The sequence below is a fragment of the Macaca nemestrina genome, chromosome 1 (assembly GCF_043159975.1).
Source record: "Macaca nemestrina isolate mMacNem1 chromosome 1, mMacNem.hap1, whole genome shotgun sequence".
Classification (NCBI taxonomy): Eukaryota; Metazoa; Chordata; class Mammalia; order Primates; family Cercopithecidae; genus Macaca; species Macaca nemestrina.
In genome coordinates, this window is record NC_092125.1 from 9,179,142 (window position 1) to 9,206,501 (window position 27,360).

General features: G+C 41.9%; 1 protein-coding gene across 1 annotated transcript; it reads left to right on the forward strand.

Moving 5' to 3' along the window:
* The first annotated feature begins 300 nt into the window (after window positions 1-300).
* Window positions 301-25,525, forward strand: LOC105474789 (uncharacterized). The gene is made up of 5 exons (XM_071068442.1): window positions 301-369; window positions 10,607-10,858; window positions 15,128-15,173; window positions 15,554-15,801; window positions 25,433-25,525. Exons 1-5 carry the CDS (start codon window positions 301-303, stop codon window positions 25,523-25,525), a joined length of 708 nt encoding a protein of 235 aa, XP_070924543.1.
* The last annotated feature ends 1,835 nt before the right edge of the window (window positions 25,526-27,360 follow it).

Genomic DNA, 27,360 nt, shown 5'->3' on the forward strand with positions numbered 1-27,360 from the left:
CAGGATGGTGATTCAAGGTCGGGACTGTCTTCCTGGGGAAGACACAGGTGGACCCTTTCCCGAGCAGCTGAGCCTATGTCAATGCTCACACATGGGGCCCACGTGGGGTGCAGACAGTGCAGAGGAGACCCCCTGCACAGCACACGCTCAAGACACCGGTGGTTCCTCCAATATCTGTTCCCACCTGTCCTGTCCCCTGCAGCCAGAAAGTGGTGTCAGCCTCACTTAACCATATGGAATTGCAGGGAGTGGATAGTACCCTAAATGGTAATGTAGGCACTGTAACAATTAGAAGTGAACATGGACGTGGGCCAGGAAAAAACTCTGGATCTTCAGAATTATGCAGAGCACCGCACCCCTGCCTCTTGTGTAGAACGAATAAGTCCCAGGGAAAAAATTGTCTGCTTCAAGTTCACACACTGATTCAACGAAAAGCTGGTGTCTTGGTTAGGATTAGTTTTGCCTACACATAGCAGAAAACCCAGAATAACAGCGCCACAGAGAAGAGAGAGAAAGAGCTTTTCCTTTCTCCCATGAAGGAGCTCTGGAGGTGGTCTCCGTGCTGCCCCTGGGTGGCCCCCCAAGGCACTCAGCCAGCATGACATCTTTCTCCCCCACCATCTTCGTAGCTGGTTTCCATCCTGAAGCCTGTCTCAGGGCCCACGGAGACTGCTTTTCAGAGGAAAAGGAGGAGGAAAGAAGGACAAAGGGGCCGCACAGCTGTGTCAGTTCCACCTAAGCACCCTCCCCAAAGACCCTCTCAGTCCTTCTGCTCACAGCTAATCAGCTTGAACTTTGTCCGGTCCCTCTTAGCTGCAGGAGAAGTTAGGAATAATAGATGTCTAGTTTGTCTGGCAAATTGTTTTCCTAATAAAACTGAGTCTCTGTTTTGAAGAAAAAGACAGGAATGAAAACCGCATGTAACGAACAGGGCCCTCTCCCTACCCTAAACTCCAAGCTGAAGGAGGCAGGAGGGACGGACTTCTCCTTGGGTGCACTGGGCATCCCTTCACCTACCGCAGCCTCTCTTTTCTTGGTGATTGTTCATTCTCAGAGAGCGGCCAAAAGCCGGGGTTCCAAACGGGGACATTGGAATGGGAAACCTGCTTTCAATTCCTCAGCAGAATGTTAAGAACCTCTGTGTCATCTTTCATCTGTCTGCGCATTGGAAGAAGGTCTGAGAAAATCCTCTTTTATATCCTAAATGGGTGGGCAGAGGGGGAGGATTGTGGAGACTTTTGGGCAAGTAGCACGTTCCTAAACCGGGTCACGATTGAATCTCTGTAAGTGAACGAAGTGGAATGCTTTGACCTCACCGTGTTGGCCCCCGGGACACCTTGACCTCTATTGTGAGTGTTACGGCAAAAATAGTCCACCCAAAACAAAACTAATAATGGTGGTGAGAACTTCACATGGTAAAATGTATCACTGACAAAGAACTGATGAGAAAAAAATATTGTACAATATTATATATTGTACCTATATATATTAGGTACAAGTTTTATAAATTAAAAAGCATTTTGACATGTATTATTTGACCCCGGGCACATGAAAAAGTAGAACGAATGATTCCTAAAAAAACTTAAAAAGAGAGAATATATATAGTCAGTAAATTACGTGGGCAAATCGCTTACATAAAACTTAATTGATCCTGATAACAATTTCAGTTTCCTAAACTATAAAAAATCAAATTTTAGTAAATTAAAAATAAAAGTGAATAAACGACATTGGTTTACTTTCTATAGGTTAAAAAATCACTCAGTTAAAATATCTTACCGAAGTTTGCTCTCAACAAAATTTTAAATTGTTGATAATATTTTTTTTTTTTTTTTTTGAGACGGAGTTTCGCTCTTGTTGCTCAGGCTAGAGTGCAATGGCACGATCTTGGCTCACTGAAACCTCCACCTCCCGGATTCAAGCGATTCTCCTGCCCCAGCCTCCCGAGTAGCTGGGATTACAGGCATGTGCCACTAGGCCAGGCTAATTTTGTATTTTTAGCAGAGACAGGGTTTCACCATGTTGGTCAGGCTGGTCTTGAACTTATGGCCTCAGGTGATCCGCCCACCTCAGCCTCCCCAAGTACTGGGATTACAGGCATGAGCCACACACCCGGCCTGTGTTGATAATAATTCTGATTTCAAAGGTTATTGAGCACAGAATAAAAATATTTTGAGAGATCGAAGTTCTCTGAGGTAAAGTGGCGGGGTCAGAACAGCAGGGTCAAATGGAAGGCAGCTCTTGCAAGGCCAAATGGATTTTTGTCATTTTAAATGTGACACAGATATAATAACTATGTAAGTTAATCCCACAATGAAATTTTTAAGCAGCTTTATCAGTGAGATTATGGTAATAGCCAAATAACCCTTCATATTCCGAGGGTGTAACACTGTATTTCACTGCCCCCTGGCTTTATTGGTTGTGCACTCAGTTTGGGGAGGCAGTTCTCCCTGTGGTCACTCAGGAACCCTGAATTCTTTCACCTAGTGCCTTCACCATCCCTGGGACTTCAACCCCATAGAAAAAGAAGAAGCATGAAGAAATACCCTTGGGGGGATTTTATGGGCCTAGACCGGCAGTGGCTCCCATGAGTCCCACTCCCCTTCCATTGACAAGAAGTGGTCACATGACTACACAACACAAGGGAGTCTGGGAAATGTGGTACAGCTGTTTGTGCAGAGGAGGGGAGAATGGATTTTGCTGGACAACTAGAGTTCTCTGCAACAGTGAGTAACTCATTTAGATTAATTGTGTTTCTTGTTTTATTTTGTTTTAAGACAAGGTCTTGCTCTATTAACCAGGCTGAAGTGTAGAGATGTAATCATGGCTAACTGCAGCTTGGACTTCCCGGGATTAAGTTATCTTCCCACCTTAGCCTCCTGAGTAGCTGGGACCACAGGCATGTGCCACCACACCCAGATACTTTCTTAACTTTTTGTAGAGATAGGATTTCACCGTGTTGCCCAGGCTGGGCCCCAGCTCCTGGGCTCAAGCAATCCTTCCACCAATCTGACCTCCCAGAGTTCTGGGATTACAAACATGAGCCCTCACGCCTGACCAACTGTGATTCTCAAATCTTTGTTGAGTGTCTACTGTATGCTAGGTCCTGAGCTAGGAGCTGAACAGAGGGCTGCACCATAGCCTGAGAGAAGCTCCCAGTCTACAGAAGGAGATCGGACATGGTATGAAGTGCCTGCTATCCTAAGAAGGATAAAGTGAAAGTGCTAGAAGTCTGGTGAATTATTCCAGCATAGGAAACTGCCTGAAGATGACAGCAACTGAGCTCCACTTTTGCAGAGAAATCAGATTTGGCTGGTAGAGGGAGACAGCACGGGGAGCTACAGAAGCATGAAATTTTTTTTTTTTTTTCTTTTTTGAGACGGAGTTTTGCTCTTGTTGCCCAGGCTGGAGTGCAATGGCGCGATCTCGGCTCACTGCAACCTCCACCTCCCGGGTTCAAGTGATTCTTCTGCCTCAGCCTCCCGAGTAGCTGGGATTACAGGCATGTGCCACCACGCCCAGCTAATTTTGCATTTTTAGTAGAGACAGGGTTTCTTCATGTTGCTCAGGCTGGTCTCGAACTCCCTACCTCAGGTGATCCGCCTGCCTTGGCCTCCCAAAGTGCTGGGATTACAGGCGTGAGCCACCGTGCCTGGCCCAGAAGCATGCAATTTATGTACAAGTTATAGTAAGGTACGCTAGACAGCAATTAAAATCAGATTTTCAAAAACATTAAATGGCACGAATAAGTGTTCATATTAAGTGAAAAAGTAACTGTGAATACAGGATCTCCCACTGTTTATGAAAAAAATCTCTGTATCTAAATTAGATGAAAATATACAACTGTTTTGAGTGATAGTTTTCATTTCTCTGAGATGTTTTATTTTTATAATATCAGCCTGGCACGGTGGCTCACGCCTATAATCCTGGCTACTCGGGAGGCTGAAGCAGGAGAATAGCTCGAACCCAGGCGGCAGAAGTTACAGTGAGCCGAGTTCGTGCCGCTGCACTCTAGCCTGGGCAGCAGAGTGAGGCTTCGTCTCAAAATAAATAAATAAATAAATAAATAAATAAATAAATAAATAAATAAATAAAATAAATCAGAAGGATTCCATCAATATACTTTGATTTAGTTTTCTATTATCTTTAAAGCAGACATACATAGCTGTGATGTAAACCAGTTACTCTCAACACTGCCCCACCCCTCATCCTGCTAAGGTGGTGAGACTGCAAACTTGTCTCCATTTTCTGCTCTAGAATCCAAAGCCTCCTTCAGCTGCTCAATAAAAATACTCCCTGAAATGGTGTACTGGGGAGAGACCTATTTTTTCATAACGTGCAATGACAAAACAAAGACTTCCACTAGGAGGCACCCCCAAAGCATTGACTCTTACACAATTTGTTTTGGATCTAATCAGAATTCTTAGACGACACCTCACTTTTTATGTGATCTTTTGGAGACAAAGTTACGGAGCCCTGCAGCACTCATGCCATTTTCTCATATGGCCACCAGAGGGCAGTGTGTGACTGCTTTTGACGAGGATACTGCCTGTTTCAGTAGTTGTTCTAGCCGGCCTTCTTCAGAATGTGTTCATGACCTTAGGGAATTTCTTTTTCTTTTTTGTTTTTTGACACAGGGTCTCGCTCTGTCACTCAGGCTGGAGTGTATGGCATGATCGTAGCCTACTGTAACCTCAAACTTCTGGCCTCGAGCAATCCCCACCCCCGCACGGCCCTTTGCCTCCCTAGTAACTAGGACTGCAGGTGCGCACCACTACACCTAGCTAGCTTTTTTTTTTTTTTTTTTTTTTTTTTTGAGACAGAGTTTCGCTCTTTTTGCCCAGGCTGGAGTGCAATGGCGCGATCTCGGCTCAACGCAACATCTGCCTCCTGGGTTCAAGAGATTATCCTGCCTCAGCCTTCCGAGTAGCTGGGATTACAGGCATGTGCCACCATGCCTGGCTAATTTTGTATTTTTAGTAGAGACGGGGTTTCTCCATGTTGGTCAGACTGGTCTTGAACTCCCGACCTCAGACGATCCACCTGCCTCGGCCTCCCAAAGTGCTGGGATTACACGCGTGAGCCACCGTGCCCGGCCTCTAGCTAGCTTTTAAAATTTTTTGGAGAGACAGAGTCTTGCTATGTTGCTCAGGCTGGTCTTGAACTCCTGGCCTCAAGTGATTCTCCAGCCTTAGCCTCCCAAAGCACTAGGATCACATACAGGTGTGAGCCACTGCATCTGAGAATGTCTTCAATAAACATTTATTTTTTTATATCTCTATTATCACTTGGAAGCTAGTGAAAATTCCCCATAAGGAACAAATATAAGATAATCCTCTGACTGGAAATGTATCTTGAAACACAGGCAGCCAGGGACAATTGTGTCTAACCCCAGGATCTGAGTCCAGATCTGCCGCTCCCTTCTCCATCCATCCATTCCAAAAACCTCTGTCTCTACAAAATATATTTTGACAATTGGATGTAATGTACTAGAGATGCTTTCCAATCACAGCACCCCCTTCTTTGTGATATGAATCTTTTGGTAACAAGGGGTCTTCCTCATAAGGGAGTAGAATATGAAATAAATGAAGACCAAATAAAGGAAATTGGCAGGAGGTCTCAGTGGAAGTCTGTCCAGAGGGCAAATCTCATGTTAGCATAGCAAAAATCCATTATACTTCCAACACAGTGAGTTTCCATTTTCCCTCTAAGAGTTTGCTAAAATCCTTTATATTCTACAAACATCGATTTGTAACTAAAGTAGTTATAATAATCTTAAGAAAGAGTTAAAGTTACTATTTTAATCACCAGATGCTCCAGCTTCGACAGTTCATCCCTCAGTATTCTATGATAATCATTGGTCAGCCTCTCAAGATAGTAATTTGAGAGGAGTGATTCTACATCTTGGTTCCAACCGTACTGGAGGTTCTTAGCCCAGTACCTGGCCAAGCAGAGGTGCCTTAGAATACCCAGGGAATGAACTTGAGACACAAGATCTGACAGGTTGGAGAAGTGCATTTGACACTGGGACTCGTCTAGAAGAGCTCGGATATGAGGTCACCGTAAACAAGCTACTTGATAACCTGACAGGCTCTTTAAACCTGATCGTCCTTCCACAGCAGCCCCCAGCTTGGACCTACCTGGCCCCAGGTATTTCCCAGAATCACCCCCTGCTTTGACTTCTCTTGCTCACTGTGGCCTCCCTTGTGTCCTGGTGGGTGGTTCTTCACTCTATGTCTCTGAGGACACCTCTGACACCCTTGGGTAGCCTAATGAATCTTGCTTTTCTGGCCGACCTGCCATCACCTGCCGCTGGTTCTACACTCGACTTTGATTGCTGTATCATCCACACTCCAGTTAGAAGACAATCCCAGCATGCTGAGCCCGGGAGCCCACACTAACCAAAGTAACCCCCAACCCCATCTCTTCCAACATCCCCATTAGGGATTGGAGATTCAAATGTCTACAAATATGTTGGGAAGAAAAGGGACCTCACACCATCTTGCCTGGAAAATGATTCCCTGTTTCAGATAAGTTGCTACACAATTGTGTGATTTATTTGTTGTCCTCCAAGGAATAAGAGAACTTGGCATAAACAAATATATTTTCAATGTCCTAATACAAATAACAAAGAATATCTTAACAATATGAATATTTCTTTTCCTTATTTTGTTTATAATGTTATTAAAAAATGGAACTTAAAGTAAAGCTATATCTGCTTTCTAGGGATGGCTAGAACGGCAACATTCTGTTACTTGTTTGTTTGCTTTTACAAATACTTTTTAGTTCAGTAGGAACCGTAGAATTCGATGGGTCACATCCTTGCATTTTGCAGGTGAGGCAGCTAAGGCCCAGAGAGGGTGTGTCTTCCCCAATGCTCATGGTCACCAATCCCTTCACCTACCTGGAGAAAATAAACAGGATCTTATTACACCTAGCATCTCCAGATTCTAGGCCAGTGCCTTTAAATAGTAGGCATCCAGTAAATCAAATTAATTGGATTATAACTTAACTTGGAGGTCTTGCCTTCCCTGTCCTGTCTGCCCCTGAGTGCCTGGTGCTGGCTTTGACCCTAACTAGATATTAAACAGGAGGAGTGGTATAGGGTAGAGTTCGGAACAACGCATTTTCCTTTAGTGTATAAAAATTCTATGATTTCCAAATGTATAAAAAACTTTGATTTAAACTACTTCTCTCCCTGAGATCAAAGCTATATATATGTAGCTTTGTTATGTGTGTGTGTGTGTGATATATATGGCTTTGTTTTATTTACGTATCTTCTCAGCCCATTTGGGTAAGGGATGGGGAAGAGCTATTTGTGATGAGAAAATAATAACGCTATTGAATTAATTCTGTGACTTGTGTTTTTCACAGTTTTACACGTCTGGAATTGACAATGTCTGAAAAACACCGGTGTCTCCATGGACTCGTGGTGGAGTTACCATTGCCTGTGGATATGTGACTTTGGTTGTTATTACTGGACACCTGCCTGGATTATGGCAACCACTTGATGTCTGAGTCAACAAAGTATGGACACAATTAAAGAGGTCAATGTTCTGGTTGCCTGAAAGCATCTTTGACACCTGATAAAATCAAGACAGGCCCAGCAGTAAAACTTGCAGACTTAGTATAATTCAAGAAGAAAATTCCAGCAACTAAACTGTGGCATGGTTTTAAGAGCTGCTGCATCCCCAAGGTTCTGCAGAGCATCCAGTATTTAGAAAACCCAAATGAACACCACTGACTGTGAAAAGATGGACACTGAATACCAAAAAGATTTGAAAATACCTAAGCATTTTATTTCGCTTATATCTTCTCTTTTACACATGCATAAAAGGAACATATATTTTAAAATCCATGTGTAAAGAATCCATAAGCTCTGTGTATACACTAAATGTGTAATGATTTTGATGACTAAAAAGCATTAGGTTTTGTAAACCTAAAACTGTTATAATATAGTTTTTTTTTTTTTTAAAAGAAGCATTGGGTAATAGTACAATTGAATAAATGTTTCTTTTTTAGTAGTACATAAAGTAATGTTTTTACAGTTGAGGATGACTCAGATGCAATGAAATATGGGTATTTCATGCTTGACTCTGAGTCATTTTGCTACTATAATTAATAGACAATAAGTTCCCCAAACAAGTGACAGAAAAAAAATTTTTTTTTTTTTTTGACAGAATCTCACTCTGTCGACCAGGCTGGAATGCAGTGGGAGGATCTCAGCTCACTGCAACCTCCGCCTCCTGGGTTCAAGTGATTCTCCTGCCTCAGTCTCCTGAGTAGCTGAGACTGCAAGTGTGCACCACCATGCCCGGCTAATTTTTGCATTTTTAGTAGAGACAGAGTTTCAGCATGTTGGCCAGGCTGATCTCAAACTGCTGACCTCAGGTGATCCACCTGCCTCGGCCTCCCAAAGTGCTGGGATTACAGGTGTGAGTTACCACACCCGGCCTGATAACAACTTTTAAAGTTTAACTTTATATTAATGGTTTTAGGAAAAAAAAATCTGACTCCTTACTTATTTTTGCACCAAATGAAAAAAGTCATAATAAAAGGAAAACTACGAGGTTATAAACTGTTCTGTGACCCAATAATAAGTGAGTATGTGTCTGTGTTAATGACTTTCCATACTCAGAAGTCACATTGCATATTTGTTTACCATAAAGAAGGTAGATCTCATGTTTACCATAAAGAAGGTAGATCACACCCGTAATCCCAGCACTTTGGGAGACCGACATGGGTGGATCACCTGAGGTTGGGAGTTCAAGGCCTGCCTGACAAGCATGGTGAAACCCCGTCTCTATTAAAAATATGAAAATTAGCTGGGCATGGCGGTGCATGCCTGTAGTCCCAGCTACTCAGGAGGCTGAGGCAGGAGAATCGTTTGAACCTGGGCGGCGGAGGTTGCGGTGAGCCAGGATCCCGCCATTGCACTCCAACCTGGGCAACAAGAGCAAAACTCCATCTGAAAAGAAAAAAAACAAAACAAAGAAGAAGGCAGAAGATCACATGTGTCCTTAGGCTGAATTTTGAAAATTTACCTAGTTTAGTGAGATAAAAGGTATTTTGACATGATTCACTTGCCTTTTAGCATACTTGGGATGTAAATGAAGAGGAACTTTGATAATTCCAGTTTTCTAAATATAAAATGTGTTCTCCATAGATATGACTTTGCTAAGATGAGGGTATTCCTTTTCGTCTGCATAGGCGTGATCTGCAATTTATAATGGCATCTACATTCATAATATTAATATAATTTTTCATCAAGATCGGAAGAGTGTGACTTTTGTGATAATGTAAAATGGTAAAAAGCTTCACGTCTGAAGTTGTCTTGGGGATCTCTTTTGCAGTGCATCAGAGTATCTGGTTTGCTGCTGTGTATTTCACCATTACTCAGCGTGTGGGTGACTGCTGGCTGCTCTGCTCATTAGGGAGGCTTGCTTTTCAAATAGCCTTTGGAAAACTGACAAGTGATGACATATGCTTATATTTATCTTTAGATCCACAATTTAGTGATTGTTATTTGTAAAAACCCCTTTTCATGGTCATCTATTCAGCAAATATTTATTGTGTATTCACTGCAAGTCATGCAGTACGTTACAATTACCTTACAAACAACATAGCTAACTAAATCAATATTTATGTTAGAATTAAAGGTATCAAGCCTTAGAAAAAGCTAATTTAGTTATCATAAGAGAAGCTGTGACCAATATGTTTGACATCTATACATACGATAAAATATTATTGCTCGCACAGGGGTGATGTGATAAGTGGTCAAATTCCCATTATCAAAATTCTTATCCAGTAGTTTCCTAGGTTGCTTAAAATGTTCCCCTTTAGTCTTATTTTATTTTTAGTTTTTGGTAATTTTTGGCAAGGTTTTTTAACCAGCAGTTTATGGAAATCTATGTTCCACAATCCTAGAGAATTCATCACTAGATCTGCAATATGAGAAATATTAAAGGGAATTTTTCAAAGTGGAAGATTTTTAAAAAATTAATAGTTGAGGGTGCAGAAATGTAGGAAGGAATGAAGAGGAGCACAAAATTTTATATATACTACCTATACATATACACTCTGAATTAACATCTACTTTTAAAAAATAACAATTATAATAATAGCTAGTCAAGTGAAAACGTGTAGAAGTAAAACATGGAAATAATTGTGAAAAGGGCAGTAGTATGATAAACGGATTCAATGAGTGAAGATTCCGGATCGCTTCTCCAAGCTACACTATAAGTGGGTCTTTTGTTTAAGCGACAGTATTAAGTCAAAGATAAACGCTGAATCTGTAGGGCAACCACCAATCAAATAATAATTATGTATATTTATGTACACATTATGGAAATAAATGAATAAATGTTTATTCATACACATAACTAAAAGGGTGAAAAGTGGAATTCTAAAAAAAAAAAAACAAAACAAAAACCAAAAGAGAGGAAGCAAATCTCAAGTGTCCTGTCATTACCAAACAATAATTATATGATTATTAGAGAGATTTGACGTATTGAAAAGGGTAACAGAGGAGAAAATGGACTGATTTAAACTTATCTCGAAAACAGGCGCGGTCACAGTGGAGCGCTGACATCAGCCTCCCGCGGCCCAGGCGGCTGCGACCCCGCGAATCCCCGGCCGGAGCAGCTGCCGGGCGCCGTGCGGGTGGCGGAGCGGCCGCCCCGCGGGGGAGGAGCGTGTCCAGCGCAGCCCGGATTCTGAGCAGGGCCGCAGCCTGGCGGTCCTTGCCCGCGGCGACGGTGACATCTGCGTGGACTCACCCTTTAACACCCGCGACGTCCCGGGGACCGGCCCGGGTCGGCGGTGGCCGCAGGGCTGTGAGGACGGCGACGAGGTCCCGCAGGTGGGCGAGTCGCAGGGCCGCCAGGGGGCGGTGTGTCGGTCCGTCTGTCCCGCGCCGGGCCGCCCCCAGCCGGTTCCCTGTTCCCTTCCCAGCCCGGCACCCTCCGGACCCCTGGTCCCGGAGCCAAGCGCCCTTTTCCTTCTCCCGTCCCCATCCGGTCCCCCGACGGGGCGCGTGGAATTGCCTGGGTTGTATTTTCTTATTCAAGAAAGGCAAATGCAACTTTTTAACCTTTACTATGTTTATATAAAAATTAATAAATTTTTAAATTATGTTTAAGGTAGGGAGAGTAATATAATGAAATGAACCTGATGAACCCACCATTTTCCTTCAGGCATCAACAACATTTTACCAATCTTGTTTCATCTCTCTCCTCAAATGTATTGTTTGTTTTATTTTTCCCAGAATATTTTAAAGCAAAACCAAGACATTATGCCATTCTTCCCCCACATTTTCTTGTAGTATTCTCTAACTGATAATTACCTAAGCTAGGCAGGACTATAGATACTATTTTTAATTTATGTAAAATTTTTATTAAAATAGTGAGTCATATGCTCAGAAGTTATGCAACTGAATGTAAAATGTGTCATATATTTATATATCATAATTTTTATAATTTTGGCTACACATTTTTATCAAATGTATTATTTATATTTTGAACTCATTCTGTAATCCTATTTCTACCTACGTTTCCAAATCTTACAAATGGGCACATTTTCTCTTTTATTGAGCTCTAATCTCTTTTTCCGGTCAAGAGCATTAGTGTATGGGTTTAAGCTTCAAGATTTCAAGTCATATCGCCTCAAGTAAATCCTTCCTCTGCAGCCGTTTGAAATTTGTCAAGTAATAGCACTTTCCAGAACAAAACCAGACACAAAAGAAAACACATTCTATGATTCTATTTATTTGAAGTCCAATAACAGGCAAAAGTCATTAGATGTTCTGGGGATTAAGAGAGTGATGGTTTTTATGTCAACTTGATTAGGCTGTAGTCTCAGCTGATCATTCAAACGCTGTGTTGCTATGAAGGTATTCTGTAGATGTGATTGACGTCTACAGTTAACTTGAAATAAATAAGATTATCCTCTATAATCTGGTTGGGCCATTCCAATCAGTTGAAAGGCTTTAAAAAGAATTGAAGTTTCCCTGAGGAAGAAGAAATCTCATCTCTGGATTGTCAGCTCCTACCCCAGAGTTCCAGCCTGACCTCCTGACGCCTGCCTTGTGGATTTCAGACTTGCCCAGGAACCCTCACAACTCCTTGCTGTATATGTATGTTGCTAGTTCTGTGTCCCAAGAGGAGCTTGACTGATACAGGTGAGGAAGTGAAGAGGCCCAAGGGAAATTTCTTGAGTGACAGAAGGGTTCTATAATTTCTTCCAGAAGTGGCTACAAAGATTATAGAACAGGCTGGGTGCTGTTACAGGCTCATACCCGTAATCCCGGCACTTTAAGATGCCAAGGCAGGAGGATCGCTTGAGCCCATTAATTGGAGACCAGCCTAGGTAACATGGTGAAACTCTGTTCTACAAAAAATACAAAAATTAGCCAGGCATGGCGGCAGGCACCTGTAGACCCACCTACTTGGGAGGTGGGGTGATCATTTGAGCCCAGTAGTTTGAGGCTGCAATGAACCGTGAACCATGATTGCACCACTGCAATCCAGCTGGGACAACAGAGCAAGACCCTACCTCAAAAAAAAAGGAACGGTTGTAAAACAATTTCAGGATTTAGTTTCATCATCTGTATTAGAACAAAAAACCTCCCTACCACTAATCATACTCAAAAATTAATTTGATATGAACCATAGGCCCAAATATGAAAGTTACATTATAAAGTTTTGAGGAGGAGAATTTGGAGAATATCTTTGTTTACAATAAAGAAAACTGGACACATGATTCAAATAGACCTTCCACAAAGGGAAGTATACAGGTGGCCATCCCACAGGGACACAGTACTCAACATAATTAATCACGAGGGAAACAAATGGAAACCACAACAAAGTGCCAACACGCAATACTGAACAGGGCTAAAATTAAAAATACGAACACTACCAAGTGTCAGTGGGGATGCAAAGCAAGACCGCTCATGTTGCTAGTGAGAGGATAAAATGGTATAATCACTTTGGCAGTTTCTTATAAAAGTAAACACGTTCCTGACCTATAGTTCAGCAATTCCAGCTCTCAGTATTTACCCAGGAGAAATAAAACACATGTCTGCAAAGAGACCTTTACCGGAATGTTCATCACCATTTTATTCACAGCGGCTCCAAACTGGTAACAGCACACACATCCATCAACACGAACATGCAGTATATTTGTCCAATAGAATACTCCTCAGCAATGAAAGACAAACCATGGAGAAAGCAACAGAATTGATGAATCTGAAAAATATCTTGTTCTGCAGAAGAAGTCAGACACTAAAGCTGAAGTGTGATTTCCCCTCCCACCACTGGATTGTCTTTGTCTTTGTCAGGAAATAGTTAATGGATAAGTGTGGATCTACTGCAGGATTCTGTTCTGTTGCTTTGATCTCTGTGTCTGTTCTTATGTCAGTACCACGCTGTCTTGATTCTGTAGTTTTCTAGTAAGTCTTGAAAGTAATGTGATCCTCTAACCATGTTCATCTAAAGGTTATTTTGACTGTTTCTTTCAGTGATACATTTTTAATTACTCTAAGTGTTGTCATGTTTTACTTAGATTCTAAACTTAGTCGCTGAAGTTGTAATTCATATTTATAATAAATAACTTATATACCTTTAGTTTCTAGCATGGTAGTAGGCATAAATTAAATGTTGATTTCTATATCTTTTTTTTCTACTCTGCCCTTCCACAAAATCTTAGACTTGCATAGGAAAAAAACAGCCTTTCCTTTTGTGGGTTACATTGAGTTATAATTTAACTTCGAGAAAAGAAGGGAACTAAAATGAGCAGTAGAGAGAATTTCACTATAAATGTTAAGTTTCCCAGTAGTCATTTTAAAAATCTTTATGACTATAGGATTCCATAATTCATATCAACAATTTCTTATTTGGCCAACTTTGTAACCAAATTTTCAACAGGTGTTCACGTACCTTTGCCTTCTCAAACAAGCTAGCTAACTCCAAATGCCATGGGGAATTAAAGTCCTAGACCTGGCTGAGCACCCAGGCCACCTGGAGTTTGTTTTACCATCTGTCAGGCTTCACTTCGGACCTCTGTATCCTCTGTATCTGTTTGTTGTTTTTTTTTTTCGAAACAGAGTTTTGCTCTTGTAGCCCAGGCTGGAGTGCAGTGGCACGATCTTGGCTCACTGCAACCTCCGCCTCCCGGATTCAAGCGATTCTTCTGCCTCAGCCTCCCGAGTAGCTGGGATTACAGGCACTGCCACCCCCCCGGCTAATTTTTTGTATTTTAGTAGAGACGGGGTTTTGCCATATTGGGCAGGTTGGTCTCAAACTCCTGACCTCAGGTGATCTGCCCGCCTCGGCCTCCCAAAGTTCTGGGATTACAGGCATGAGCCACCATGCCCGGCCCTATATCTCTATTTTTTAAGGACCTTAGTAATCCAGGTACATTCAGACTTTGAGGAACCAGAGCCTGGAATTGCCTGGCCTTAAAGACTCAGCTCATGGGACATTGAGGAGAAGCTGGCAGTGCCCAGCAGAGCCGACCAACAAGTCCCATAAAGGAAAGAAAGACTTTGAAGATCCTTACTCCTGAATGGTGTCCCACCCATCCTTAAGTCAGCTTTGAAACTAGGGATGCAATATGCCGAATCAACCTTACTCGAGAGCGGCTTTCTGAAGCTGGCATAAGTATCAGACAAAGGGCTGCTTTCCTGCCCTGCCACTGTCCCCTGCCTCCCTGAGAGCTCCTCAGTCACTCTTTCCATCTGCAGAGGCCCCAGGAGGCAATCAGCACAACAGCCTTGCCCCGTCCTTCAATCCTCCTTGGATTTGCTCCTGTTATTCCTTCTCCCTGAAATCTCTACCTCCCCACTCCATCACCGCCTGTCAGATTATTTCCATGAATACCTGATTTAAATGGCATTTCCTCCCTAAGCCATTGTGACCGTCTAGGTCTGGATTTTCCAGTCATGTTCGGACTCCATGCATTTGGTTCCACTGTCATGCTTTGAGGAAAGCTCATGTGTGCTGAAGTTTTGGTTTTCAAAACTTTCAAAACTCTCAGCGTCTTCACTTGGAGTTCATAGTTCCCTCCTCCATGCCCTCTGGCACTTTGGCTATGTCTCTGTGTTGATAATAATTCCTGGCCTCTTCTCTTTAAGAAGCATCTGGGATGGCCCTCCGGCTCTGAAGCTGTCTTGAGGACAGGTATTGATTTTTATTCCCTGTACGTTCTCCTGGCATTCACCCCAGAGAAGAGGAGTGTGATATTATTCCACAAATAACTTCAACCTCCAAAACTACTAATGCCCTCACTGTTTCACTTTACATTTAGCCATGTGCAGAAATCTAAGTAGGAATTGTTTTTATAGCGGTACGCTCTAATGTTAGTACTGGCTGTGGGTTGAATTGCATCCCCACCATTCATATGTTGAAGTCCTAACCCCCAGTACTTCAGAATGTGACCTTATTTGGAGACAGGGTTGATGCAGATGCAGATGTAATGAGTTAGGTTAGGACGTGATCCTAATGGGATAGAGAGAGCAGGGTGGGCTCTTAATCTAATGTAACTTGTGTCTTTACAAAAGGAGAAATTTGGACACTGAGACACAAAAAGGGAGAACTCCATGTGGACGGGAAGGCAGAGATTCAAATGATGCAGCTTCAAGCCATGGAATGCCAGAGATTCCCAGGAAACCCCCAGATGCTGGGAAAGAGGCATGGAGCGGTGTCTCCCTCACAGCCCCCAGAAGGAACCAACACTGCAGACAGCTTGATCTCAGCCTTCTGTCCTCCAGACTGGGAGACAATAAATTTCTGGTTTTCAAGCCATCTAGTTTGTGGTATTTTGTTCTGGAAGCCCCAACAAACTAACAATGGACTTGACCAATGGACACCTTTGCACCTTCCCTATCTATAGCTGTAGACCTTTAGTGTTATAATCTGGAATCTCTAAGAATAATTTGTGTGTTCTTTAGCTTGTCCTTCTTAGGGAGATAAGCAAATTCACAACTTAGTTCTTTCTTTTTTTTTCTTTCTTTGATTTTTTTTTAACCAATATGGTTAATCAACTATAGATTGTTCTTCTTTTATGTCTTATCAAAGTTTTTGTGCCTGATAAACATTTACTTATCCTTCAAGACCAAGTATTTGAAATAAAATTCAGTGTGGCTACACATATCAGAGGCTTTAAAATAAGAATTATTTACACACAGAAGAGTTTGTTTCTCTCTCATATGTAAGTCTCAGTGTAAGTAATCCATGAAATCCTTGTAACCCACGTTCTTTCTACCCTACCGGTCTATCATCACTAGGACACTCATTCTCATGATTCAGTGTGGCAACCAGTGCTCCAGGCATCACATCTGCATTTCAAAGAGCATAATGTAGAAAATAACCAAGAAGAAAAGGGCACATTATATGAAGCATCTATCTTTTTTTTTCTTTTTTTTTTTTTTTTTTTTTTGAGACGGAGTCTCCCTCTCTTGCCCAGGCTGGAGTGCAGTGGCGTGATCTCGGCTCACTGCAACCTCCGCCTCCCAGGTTCAAGCGATTCTCTTGCCACAGCCTCCCGAGTAGCTGGGACTACAGGCATGTGCCAAGTAATTTTTTTGTATTCTTAGTAGACACAGGGTTTCAACACATTAGCCAGGATGGTCTCCATCTCTTGACCTCGTGATCTGCCCATCTCAGCTCCCAAAGTGCTGGGATTACAGGCATGAGCCATGGCACCCAACTGAACCATCTATCTTTTAAGGAAGAATCCCAGTAGCTACCACATGATGCTTCTGCTCATATCCTAGAATTAGCCACTTAGCTAGAATTTTATCACACGATCATACGCGTGACACACAATGAAGGCTGGGAAAGGTCATGCCGTGTTTGTTCTGAGCCATTATCCTCCCAGATAAAATAAAACATTTTATTACTGTGGAAGAAGACAGTGGTGAGTGAGAGAAAACAACTTATCTCAGCCACATCTAGTTAAGATTTACTCTTGGGAAATAATTTATTTTATAAATTATTGATATTAGTGATATTCTATATTACCCAGCCCAACATCTGTATTAGTTACTTGAATGCTAGTTACTAAAACCAGGAGATCCACAAATTTCAGTGTCCTAATGTAATAGATATTTACTGTTGATTCACATGATAATCCAAGTATAGATTTCTTGTTGACAGGCAGCTTTCTTCCTCAATGCAATTCAGAGACAAAAGTTTCTTCCATTTCGGCCAACAGGCAGGGGAAGAGGGCATGAACAGGCCACATTTCAAAGTCACAACCTAGAAGCGAACATATCACTTCCACTCACATCTCATTGGCTAGAACTCAGTCATCTGGCCACAGCCAATGCAAGACGTCCAGGAAGAAGAGGAAAATAATTTATCTAAACAAGGAGCTATGCCTGACACAATATTTATCTCTCTTGGAGGAAATGGTAGCATATATGGGTCACCTGCTCAAATAGCAATGTTGCTTGGGCCTTAACCCAGAAAGCAGCACCTTCACCTCTCTATGAGAACTGGAAGTATGCTGAAATCAAAGATAGTAGTGGGAAATTGGATGCTTGAAGAAAAATGTTAAAATTTATCTAAAAATGAACCACTTGCAATCATAAAAATAAATTATACTGCTAAGATGGGAGAGGGAGAGAATATTGACATTCTTTGATGCTTTCTTTGAGTATGAAAAATTCGCTAGTCATTGATATAATGAGTTGTTTTTATTTTTTCCTTTTAAGGGATTTGTCCATTTTATTTAAAGGTCAAAATTTATTGACATAAAATTACATAGAAGAGCAGTAGAGACTGGGGTAACTAGGATTTATGTTCAGAAGTGGGTGCACACCTTCTGCCAGGCCAGTAGTGTAAGGAATTGAGACCATCTAGTCAGTAGTTGGGCTGGATTCAAATTCCTCCAGGGCGGGCTATTTACTGTGACCTCCTGCTTAGCGTGGAGCCTGTGGTGCTGGCAGGTTTTCCTGTGTCAATTCTTCATGCTTAGCAGCTGGCATCATGGAAGGGGTCTTGTGCCATGCTCAGGGCCCTCCTGCAGCAGCTGTGTAACTGATGGATTATTTCTGTTGAGATCTCTTACAAACAGTCACACTCCCGTTGTCTTCTCCATCTGATTACATTTGTGGAAATCTACTGTTCATCTCCACGACTCATCTGGCTTCTAATGTAGCCAAAGAAGCAAGGAAAATGAGCAACAGTGGGAATTCCTAACCTGCCTGTCTTGAGGGTTTGATGACACTGCTCACCTCTCCTATCTCCTCCATGGATGACGTGTTGCCTTTGGTTTACTCTCAAGGACAGGGTAATTCCAGGAAACTCTACTTGGGCCTTTCTTCCCTAGTAACGAAAATTCCTGGGTTCAGGAAACCAGTGTGGGGATTCCGCCAGTGGCTAAAAAATTCCTATCCCACTAGTTGATAAATACATCCGTTCTGGAATGGGGAGTAACCACAGGAGGACGCCATGGTCTCACTGAACAATCTTAACCTTGGGCCAAGGCAGCTTCTCTCCCCAGAACTCCAAAGCCCCTGCTTCAACTGATGGGCCACACAGCATTTCTGATGTTGGGGACTCAAAATCTACTCTGAACATGTAGACAAAATTCTCTAGAAACCTCATGTAGATATTTTCCTTCTTCCAGAGTGTGGTCACAGCAGTAATTACCTTTGACTTTGGGGACATTTGGGGAAGCTGAGGGAAAAGATATATGATACATACCAGAGACTACATTGCAGCCTTGAAGGGCTCCAATCTCTCCTTCAGTCTAGGAGCTCAGAGTCATTACTGGCTTATGTCTCATAACTACATTAGAGACAATGGGTCCTCACTGTAGCAACAATCATATCTAGATTTCTTTTTTCTTGGTAGGCTGCCCATCAGTTTCATTTCTCAGGACCCCTCGATCAATTACCCCTCACCACATATCCCTGTGGGTCATTCTCTAATTCCCATCCTGCCTGCATGGCATACTATGTGACTGCATGCACCTTGTCTCTGATGCCCGAGCCACCTGACCCAGCCACTCTTCACTGTCCCCTACCATCATTGGCAGCAATAGAGGATGGCCAAGCACAGAGCTCTTCGAGGATGCTGGTGCCTCCTTTGCCAATGCACTTTTTAAATACTTTGATGAAGTGAGTGAGCTCTGCTTTCTCCCAGCAGGCAAGATTAGGGATGGCTGAGCAGACTGAACATCATAGTTCCATCCCACCGTGCCTGTCTTTATCCATTCTGACTCCTTCCTCCCTCCCTCAGCAGTATGGCAAGGACATCTGAGGATTCTGACCTCATTATCTGGAAGTCCTCATAGGGCCCAGAGTACCAACACCATTAGCAGGTGGTCTGTCCAATACTTTAAACCCAAATCCATAGTGGGCTCTCTCATGTCAATGAATTCAGTCCAATCAAGACCTTTATTTTGCTCCTTGGTCCACCACCTTGGACCCACTCCCGCTCCTGCTGCCCAGGCTTTTGCCAGCATGGAACTGCAAAGTCCCATAAGCTTTCAGCATATAGTCATCTCCTCCAAGGCAGTCCTGGCAATGCTCTCTCCTGGCTAATGACCTATCTTTAGATCTGCCTTTTATTATGGGTTCCTAACTGTACAGCGAAGCAAGGTCAAGCAATTTCTTCACTGTACAGACCACCTCCTCCCCAAGCAAAAGGTGAATGTGAAGGACCAAACAGAAGTTATTTGTACATCAGACTAACAATGTATTTTTACAAATAAATGAGAAAAATCTTTTCAGGGCAATGGATACATGTATATTACCCTAATGGCAGTGATGATTTTATGGATATATACATGTGCCCAGACTTGTGAAATTGTGATCTTTAATTGGATGATGTTCATTGTAATATCAATTATACTTCAAAAAACTGTAAGGAAATTTATAGACTAACATACCTAGGAAACTGAGCACAGTGTCCTTATCAATATGAAATATTAAACAAACAATTTATAATTCATAAAATGTTACAAAGTCATAATGAGGAATTCTGGTAGGCTAAAATAATTATATATAAAAGTATATTAAGATTCTTGAAATACAGAAAGGATAATTTAATTTTTTATTGACATTCTTAAACTCCAAATTTAAAATACTATCAGAGTGAAAACAATTAAAGTGAAACGTAAAAATATCAAGAAAGGCAGAAGGTCCTTGAAATCAACAATGAGAAGACCTAGTAAGTGAAAGACCACCAGAGGGCAATGCAGGACTGCTTAGGACAATGACATTGCTCTCCCCCCCAATTTTTTAATTAAAATTTTATTTGACAACAATTAGCAACTCAAATTGTAATTAAAATACCATCTGCTACATATTTAGGCAAACACCCAGAAACCCACTTTATATTCTATTAGTATACGAATTAATTGTGACACTATTCTTAAAAAAAAACAGAAAATAATGAACTCATTGCAAATATAACACTAATAATTTTAACTCCTTAGTTCTCTCATTGCATCATTTCAATACTTCTATAAGCTAGCATTCAGAACAAGTTTTATTATTTTAGAGAATTTTAAAAGAAATATTTACTTGCTGTTATTATTTGGTAAAATTTGGAAAATAATGTAAATTCCCTATAAGAAACAAATATAATTATCCCCTAATTGGAAGATGTATCTCCTTATGCATGCAAATGTATACGATTATTAATAAATGAATGAATGAATGAGTGAAGTTGGATTTTAACCAAACAAGCTATAAAAACCCCAAATGATGAAACAACTAAATGTAAGAGCTAAAACTAAAAGTCTTAGAAAAAAATATAGGGGTAAATATTTATGACCTTGGATTTTGCATTAGTTTCTTAATGTGTCCCACAAAGCACTAGCAGTAAAAGAAAAAAACAGATAAATAGGACAGCATCAAAATTAAAAACGTTTGTACATCAAAGCACACTGTCAAGAGAGTGAAGAGACCACTCACAGAATGGCAGGAAATATTGGCAAGTGATAAATTTGACAAGAACCTTGTACCCAGAAAATATAAAGAAGTCTTCCAGCTCAAGTACAGAAACCCAAACAATTGAACCAAAAATGGGCAATAGACTTGAACAGACATTTCTCCAAAGAAGATATACGAATGGTAAGCAAGTGCATAAAAGGTGATCAACATTAGATGTTAGGGAGATGAAAAGGAAACCAACAATGAGATACCACTTCACACCCACTAGGATGACTATAATTAAACAGTAAGAACAAAACATAAAATAGCAACTGTTGATATCTGTGGCCATCCGCACACCTGACCCTCATTGAAATATAAATGCAGGAGACAGAGCTAGACTTGAATGCTCCCAAAATTGCTTTTTAGCAGTGCTTCATAAGGGAGTTCCGAAACAAAGGAGTCTAAATAAAATGCAGGAGATACAACCAAAACCTAAAGAAGACCCTTCAGAATTTCTGGTAGGGCTTTTTAAAATGTGCAGGCAATACACTGATATAGATTCAGAGGCCCCTGAGAACTTAAAAATGGTAAATATAAACTATATTAGCCAAAGAGCTCTGGATATTCAGAAGAAACTACAGAAAACAGAGGAGACCCTGGGGATGTTGATGTCTCAAATGGTTGACATTGTTTTAAAGATTTTCAGTAGCAGAATCAAGTCCAGAAAGTGAAACAGTAAGCTGCCTTGCTGGCAGTGGCACTGACCGAGGAAATGACCCACGGTCCACAAGTCGGAAGACTGCAATTAAACATAGGTGGCCCCCCATCCCAGAATCCAAACCACATAAGACACCTCATAATGGGACCCCACCAATATGCCTACTGTAAACAAGAAGGCCATTGGAAGACTGAATGCCCCAACCAAAATAAGACTCTTGAAGAAGATAGGCATCAGTCAATGCACCAAATGCCTGAGATCACCAGTAGTGATGAGGAATGATGAAACCTGGGCACTAATTCTGACTCTACTGATCCCATTAAGATTTTCCACATGCAACCCTGAGTGACCATGATGATAGGAAATCATCTTCTGGATTTTCTGATTGATACTGGGGCTACCTATTCGGTTCATAGTATTAGACTTTACAAGTTATCTGAAAACAATGCTAATAGCTAGAATCCCTGGAGAAACCTTGAAAAAGTCATTTCTCTAATCTTTAGATCACCAAGTGGGCAAATCACACCTAAAACATGGTTTTTAAATATATGCTTGAGTGCCCTGTCTCACTGCTAGGATGAGACCTACTAACCAAGCTGAATGCTAGTATCTTTTGCACCCAGAGGGAGGTACATTAAAGTGCCACCAGAACAAGCATCAGCCTCCAGGTGGTGCTGCTGCAAGTCAAGGAATCCCCAGTGGAGGTCCCTGAAGACATCTTGTAAGACTGGATATGCAGGTGGATTGGAGGGTGTGATGGGCAAAGAGAACAACACCTATGCATGTTAAAGTTCTTCCTGCATTGAGAGTTACAAACTTGAGACGGTATGCACTGAAGGAAAGTTATTATTCCACTTATAAGTTAGATATTCCACTTTTCCTTCCTTCCTTCCTTCCTTCCTTCCTTCCTTCCTTCCTTCCTTCCTTCCTTCCTTCCTTCCTTCCTTCGTTCCTTCCTTCCTTCCTTCCTTCCTCCCTTCCTTCCTCTCTTTCTCTCTCTCTCTTCCTCCCTTCCTCTCTTTCTCTCTTCCTCTCTTCTTCTCTTTCTCTCTCTCTTTCTCTTTCTCTCTTTCTTTCTTTCTCTCTCTCTTTCTCTCCCTTTCTTCCTTCCTTCCTTCCTTCCTTCCTTTCTTTCTTTCTTTCTTTCTTTCTTTCTTTCTTTCTTTCTTTCTTTCTTTCTTTCTTTCTTTCTTTCTTTCTTTCTTTTTCTTTCTCTCTCTCTCTTTCTTTCTTTATCTTTCTTTTCTTTCAATATGTGGTCTCACTATGTTTCCTCAGCCATTGAAGAAACACAGTGACTGGTCTGCAACTCCTGGCCTCAAGTGATCCTCCTGCCTCAGCCTCCTAAAGTGCTAAAATTATAAGTGTGAGCCACCCCAGCAAGCCTCTCCTTTCTTAACTGCCTTTCTTGAATGGGACCTCATCTGCCCATGCTGGTTCCCATATCACACCCTAATTTTGTTAGTACAAAAGCAGGCACACAAGACTATTGAGGTATGCAGGACTTAACAGCCATTAATTAGATTGTAGAAGATATCCACCTACTGGAGCCTAACCCTTATGCTTTAGTTACTATTCTGTCTAGAGACTTAAGCTGGTTTACTCTTGTGGACCTTAAGGATGCATTTTTTATTTTTATTTTTTGCACATCTCTAAGCTCCAACTCTCAGGACATTTTGCTTTTACATGGGAAGTTCCTGAGACTAGGATCAAACAACATTGTTGGACTGTTCTCTCTCAAAGTTTTAAGAATTCTCCCACCACTTCTGATGAAATCTTAACCAGAGATATAAGGATATCTAATTAAAAGAAGGGTCACATCCTAGTTGCCAGCAAGGATGAAGAAGCCTCAGGCCAGAACACAATTTGGAACTTAAATTTTCTAGCTGAATAGGGCTACTAAAGTCTGCAAGAAAAAGGCCCAGATTTCCCCAGACTTCTGTTAAATACTTAAAATTTGAATTGTCACAAAGGTAGAGGAGTTTATACCTTGATCCAAAAGAGGCACTGGTGAAGGTAGCAGTACCTACTACCAGGAAACGATTGCATGGATTCCTAGGTATGACAGGGTTTTTCATATCTGCATGCCCAATTTTGAACTGATAGCTAGGCCCCTTCAGAAAGCTTTTAAAGGAAGAGACAATGAGCCTCTCAATTGCACTCATGAACACCATAAGCCCTTCCAAGTTATTAAATAAAAATGACAGACTCATTCATTGTTCCTGCTCTAGGTCTTCCAAACATTAGAATGCCTTTTGACCTGTTTGTCCATTAAAGGCAGGGGATCAACTTTGAGACATTAACCCCAAATCTAGGTAATGTGAGAAGATCCAATGCCTGTTTGTCAAAGCAGCTGGACGTAAGGGCTGAGGGATGGCCCATATGCCTGAGGGTGGTAGCAGCCACCTGTGATTTACTACAAGAAGCAGAAAAGGTCATCTTGGATCAGCCCACTGCTGTATACACTCCCCACTGTGTACTTCTCTATCAGAACCAAAAGGAGGATATTGACTTACTTTTGGAAGGTTAGGCAAGGACCAAGCCATATTAGACACCCAATCAGGACCTGCACTAATGATAAAAGGGGTACAACCCAGAGGCTCTGGACTCAGAAAAGACAGATAAATTGAATGTACTTTGTTGAGAGCCACCCAGAATTTCAGGGATTTTGTTGGTATTTATGGATGCTTTCACTTGGATGGATGGAAGTATTTCCCCATCAGTTGGAAAAGGCTTCTGAGATTGTAACTGCTCTATTAAAAGAAATAGTTCCCCAATTTGGGCTACCCATATCTATTCAAAGAGACAGTAGAAGAGCCTTTATAACAAAAATAACTCAAGAAGTCTCTGGTGCATAGACATTCATTGGAAATTAAACGCTTCTTGGCAACCACAATCTACTGGCAAGACAGAAAAGATGAATCATGCTCTTAAAAAGACTGTAGCTAAAATTTGTCAGGAGACTAATTTACCTCAGGGATGAGGTCTTACCCATCGCTCTGCTTCAGATGAGAGTGGCCCCTTGAAGCAAACTCTAATTGAGCCCCTCTTAACTGTTACATAGGAGACACTTCCTATGCTCAAAGGATAGACTGGGGGACCTGGAGGGAAGCTGAACTAAAGAATTAGATGCTGTCAGGTGTGTTCCATCACTGGAAGTCTCTCTCACTGCTATACATGAGTTCACTTCTAGCAGGTTAATATTGCCCGCAGATGTTCCTCTGCACCACCTCTGTCCTGGAGACTGGGTTTTATTAAAGTCCTAGAAGAATGAACATCTGGAAGATCAGCTTTGTCCTTGTTGGATCAGACCTTATGAGGTGCTAATGGTGACCTGTTCTTCAGTCAAATAGAAAGGAGTCAAGCTGTGAATCCATCATACCCAAGTTATGCTGGTCCTAGTACAGTCTTTGGATTCACAGCACCTTGTATGCAGAAACACCTCCAGGAATGGAAACCACATGGTAGAACACCATAGCCAAGATCATCCAAACATCAGTTGGCAGTAGGCAGTACAAACCAGATACTGACTCCTCCAAATGGACCAATAAAGCTGGTCCGACTTCACATTGGTGTTTAAGAGATCACCCGCCTAAAGATAAGCAATGAACTACTCTCGGGTTCTTGCTTTACTTCTTGGTTTACTTGCTTGTCTTCTAATTCTCCACCTGCTCATGACTTACTGTGTGTTGCCTGATCGCTTTCTCTGCAAACAGTGCTAACAGATCTTTCCTTAAGTAACCAAACATTATCGCTTTCTTTTGTTGTTGTTGTTGTTGTTGCATCTTCTCATTGATCATAATCTTCAGGGCCCTCTTTGGCTGTTTCAGGCCCCTAGTGTGGAGTCTTCTCTGTGTCCACTCCCACCTGAGCCAGTGCCTGCCCCTGTTGGTAGCATGAGGCTGCTGCCCCTCATGGAATGAGATGGAGTAGAGGGCCTGTTGACCAGCTCCATGTAGATCTCCTGCCTCGAGTTCAATAAAGGCAGTGCTTGCCTAGTAGCCAGTAGAAAGCACTAGAGCTTTGCCTGGCCATTGTTGGACCGGTTCTGCTCCCTGACTGCACACATATCCTTGTGTCACAGACATCCACCTTGGAAGGAGAGGAGATGGGAGTCTGAGGGCCCAGGATTGACATGGGGGCAGATAGGAGCCTCCCCAGCACTCCCTGCCATCCTGATATGGGGAAGAACATGACAAGAACCACCGGAGTTACAATCACCACCAACATGCTCTTGCCAGGATGGGCCCTCCCCTCAGGTTTCCTGTCCCCCACACTCAGGTGGAGGGTGTGGGGCTGCCCAGATGGGCTCACAGGCATGGCCTGGATTGGACTGGCCTGCTTTGGGCCACCCTGGGCTACCTTTGACCTCCTGGCAAGTGGCCAGAGGAGCTCTTAGAAAATCCTCTTTTATAGCCTAAATGGGTGGGCAGAGGTGGAGGATTGTGGAGACTTTTGAGCAAATGGTATGTTCCTAAACTGGGACAGAATTGAACCTCTGTAAATGAAAGAAGTAGAATGCTTTCACCTCACTGTGTTGTTCCCAGGGATGCTTTGACCTCCGTAGTGAATATTACTGGAGGTCAAAATAAAACTGGTAGTGGTGAAAGTTGCCCATGGTAAAAATCACTGTTGACAAAAAATTGGTGGGAGATAAATACTTTTAAAAATATTTGATATACATTATTTGACCTAAAGTGCTTAAAAAGATAGAAATAATAATTCCTTGGGACAACTTAAAAGGCAGAATCTATAGTCAGCAAATCACGATGTGTAAGAGAAGTCAAGTTATTTATATAAAACATAATTGATCTTCAGACAGACATTTTCAGTAAATTCCAAATAAACTGAATCAATAAATTGTAATGAATAAATTATAACTGGTTTACTGTGCTGTATTAGTCAATTTTCACACTGCTGATAAAGACATACACAAGACTGGGCAATTTACAAAAGAAAGAGGTTTAATGGACTTACAGTTGCACATGGCTGGGGAGGCCTCACAATCATGGTGGAAGGCAAGGAAGAGCAAGTTACATCTTATGTGGATGGAGGCAGGCAAAGAGAGAGCTTGTGCAATAAAACTTCTTTTTATGAAACCATCAGGTCTTGTGAGACTCATTCACTATCACAAAAACAGCATGAGAAAGACCTGCCCCCATGATTCAATTACCTCCCACCAGGTTCCTCCCATAACACGTGGGAATTCAAGATGAGATTTTGGTGGGAACACAGCCAAACCATATCATTCCAGCCCTGGCCCCTCCCAAATCTCACGTCCTCACATTTCAAAACCAATCGTGACTTCCCAACAGTCCCCAGAGTTTTAACTCATTTCAGCATTAATTCAAAAGTCCACAGTCCAAAGTCTCATTTGAGACAAGGCAAGTCCTTTCTGCCTAATCTGTAAAATCAAAAGCAAGTTAGTTACTTCCTAGATATGATGGGGTTATAGGTATTGGGTAAATACAACCATTCCAAATGGGAGAAGTTGGCCAAAACAAAGGGGCTACAGGCTGCCTGCAAGTCCAAAATCCAGTGGGCAGTCAAATCTTAAAGCTCCAAAAAAATGATCTTTGACTCCATGTCTCACATCCAGGTTACACTGATGCAAGAGGTGGTTCCCACGGTCTTGGGCAGCTCTGCCCCTATGGCTTTGCAGGGTACAGCCTTCCTCCCAGATGCTTTCATGGGCTGGCATTGAGTGTCTATGGCTTTTCCAGGTGTATGGTGCAAGATATCAGTGGATCTACCATTC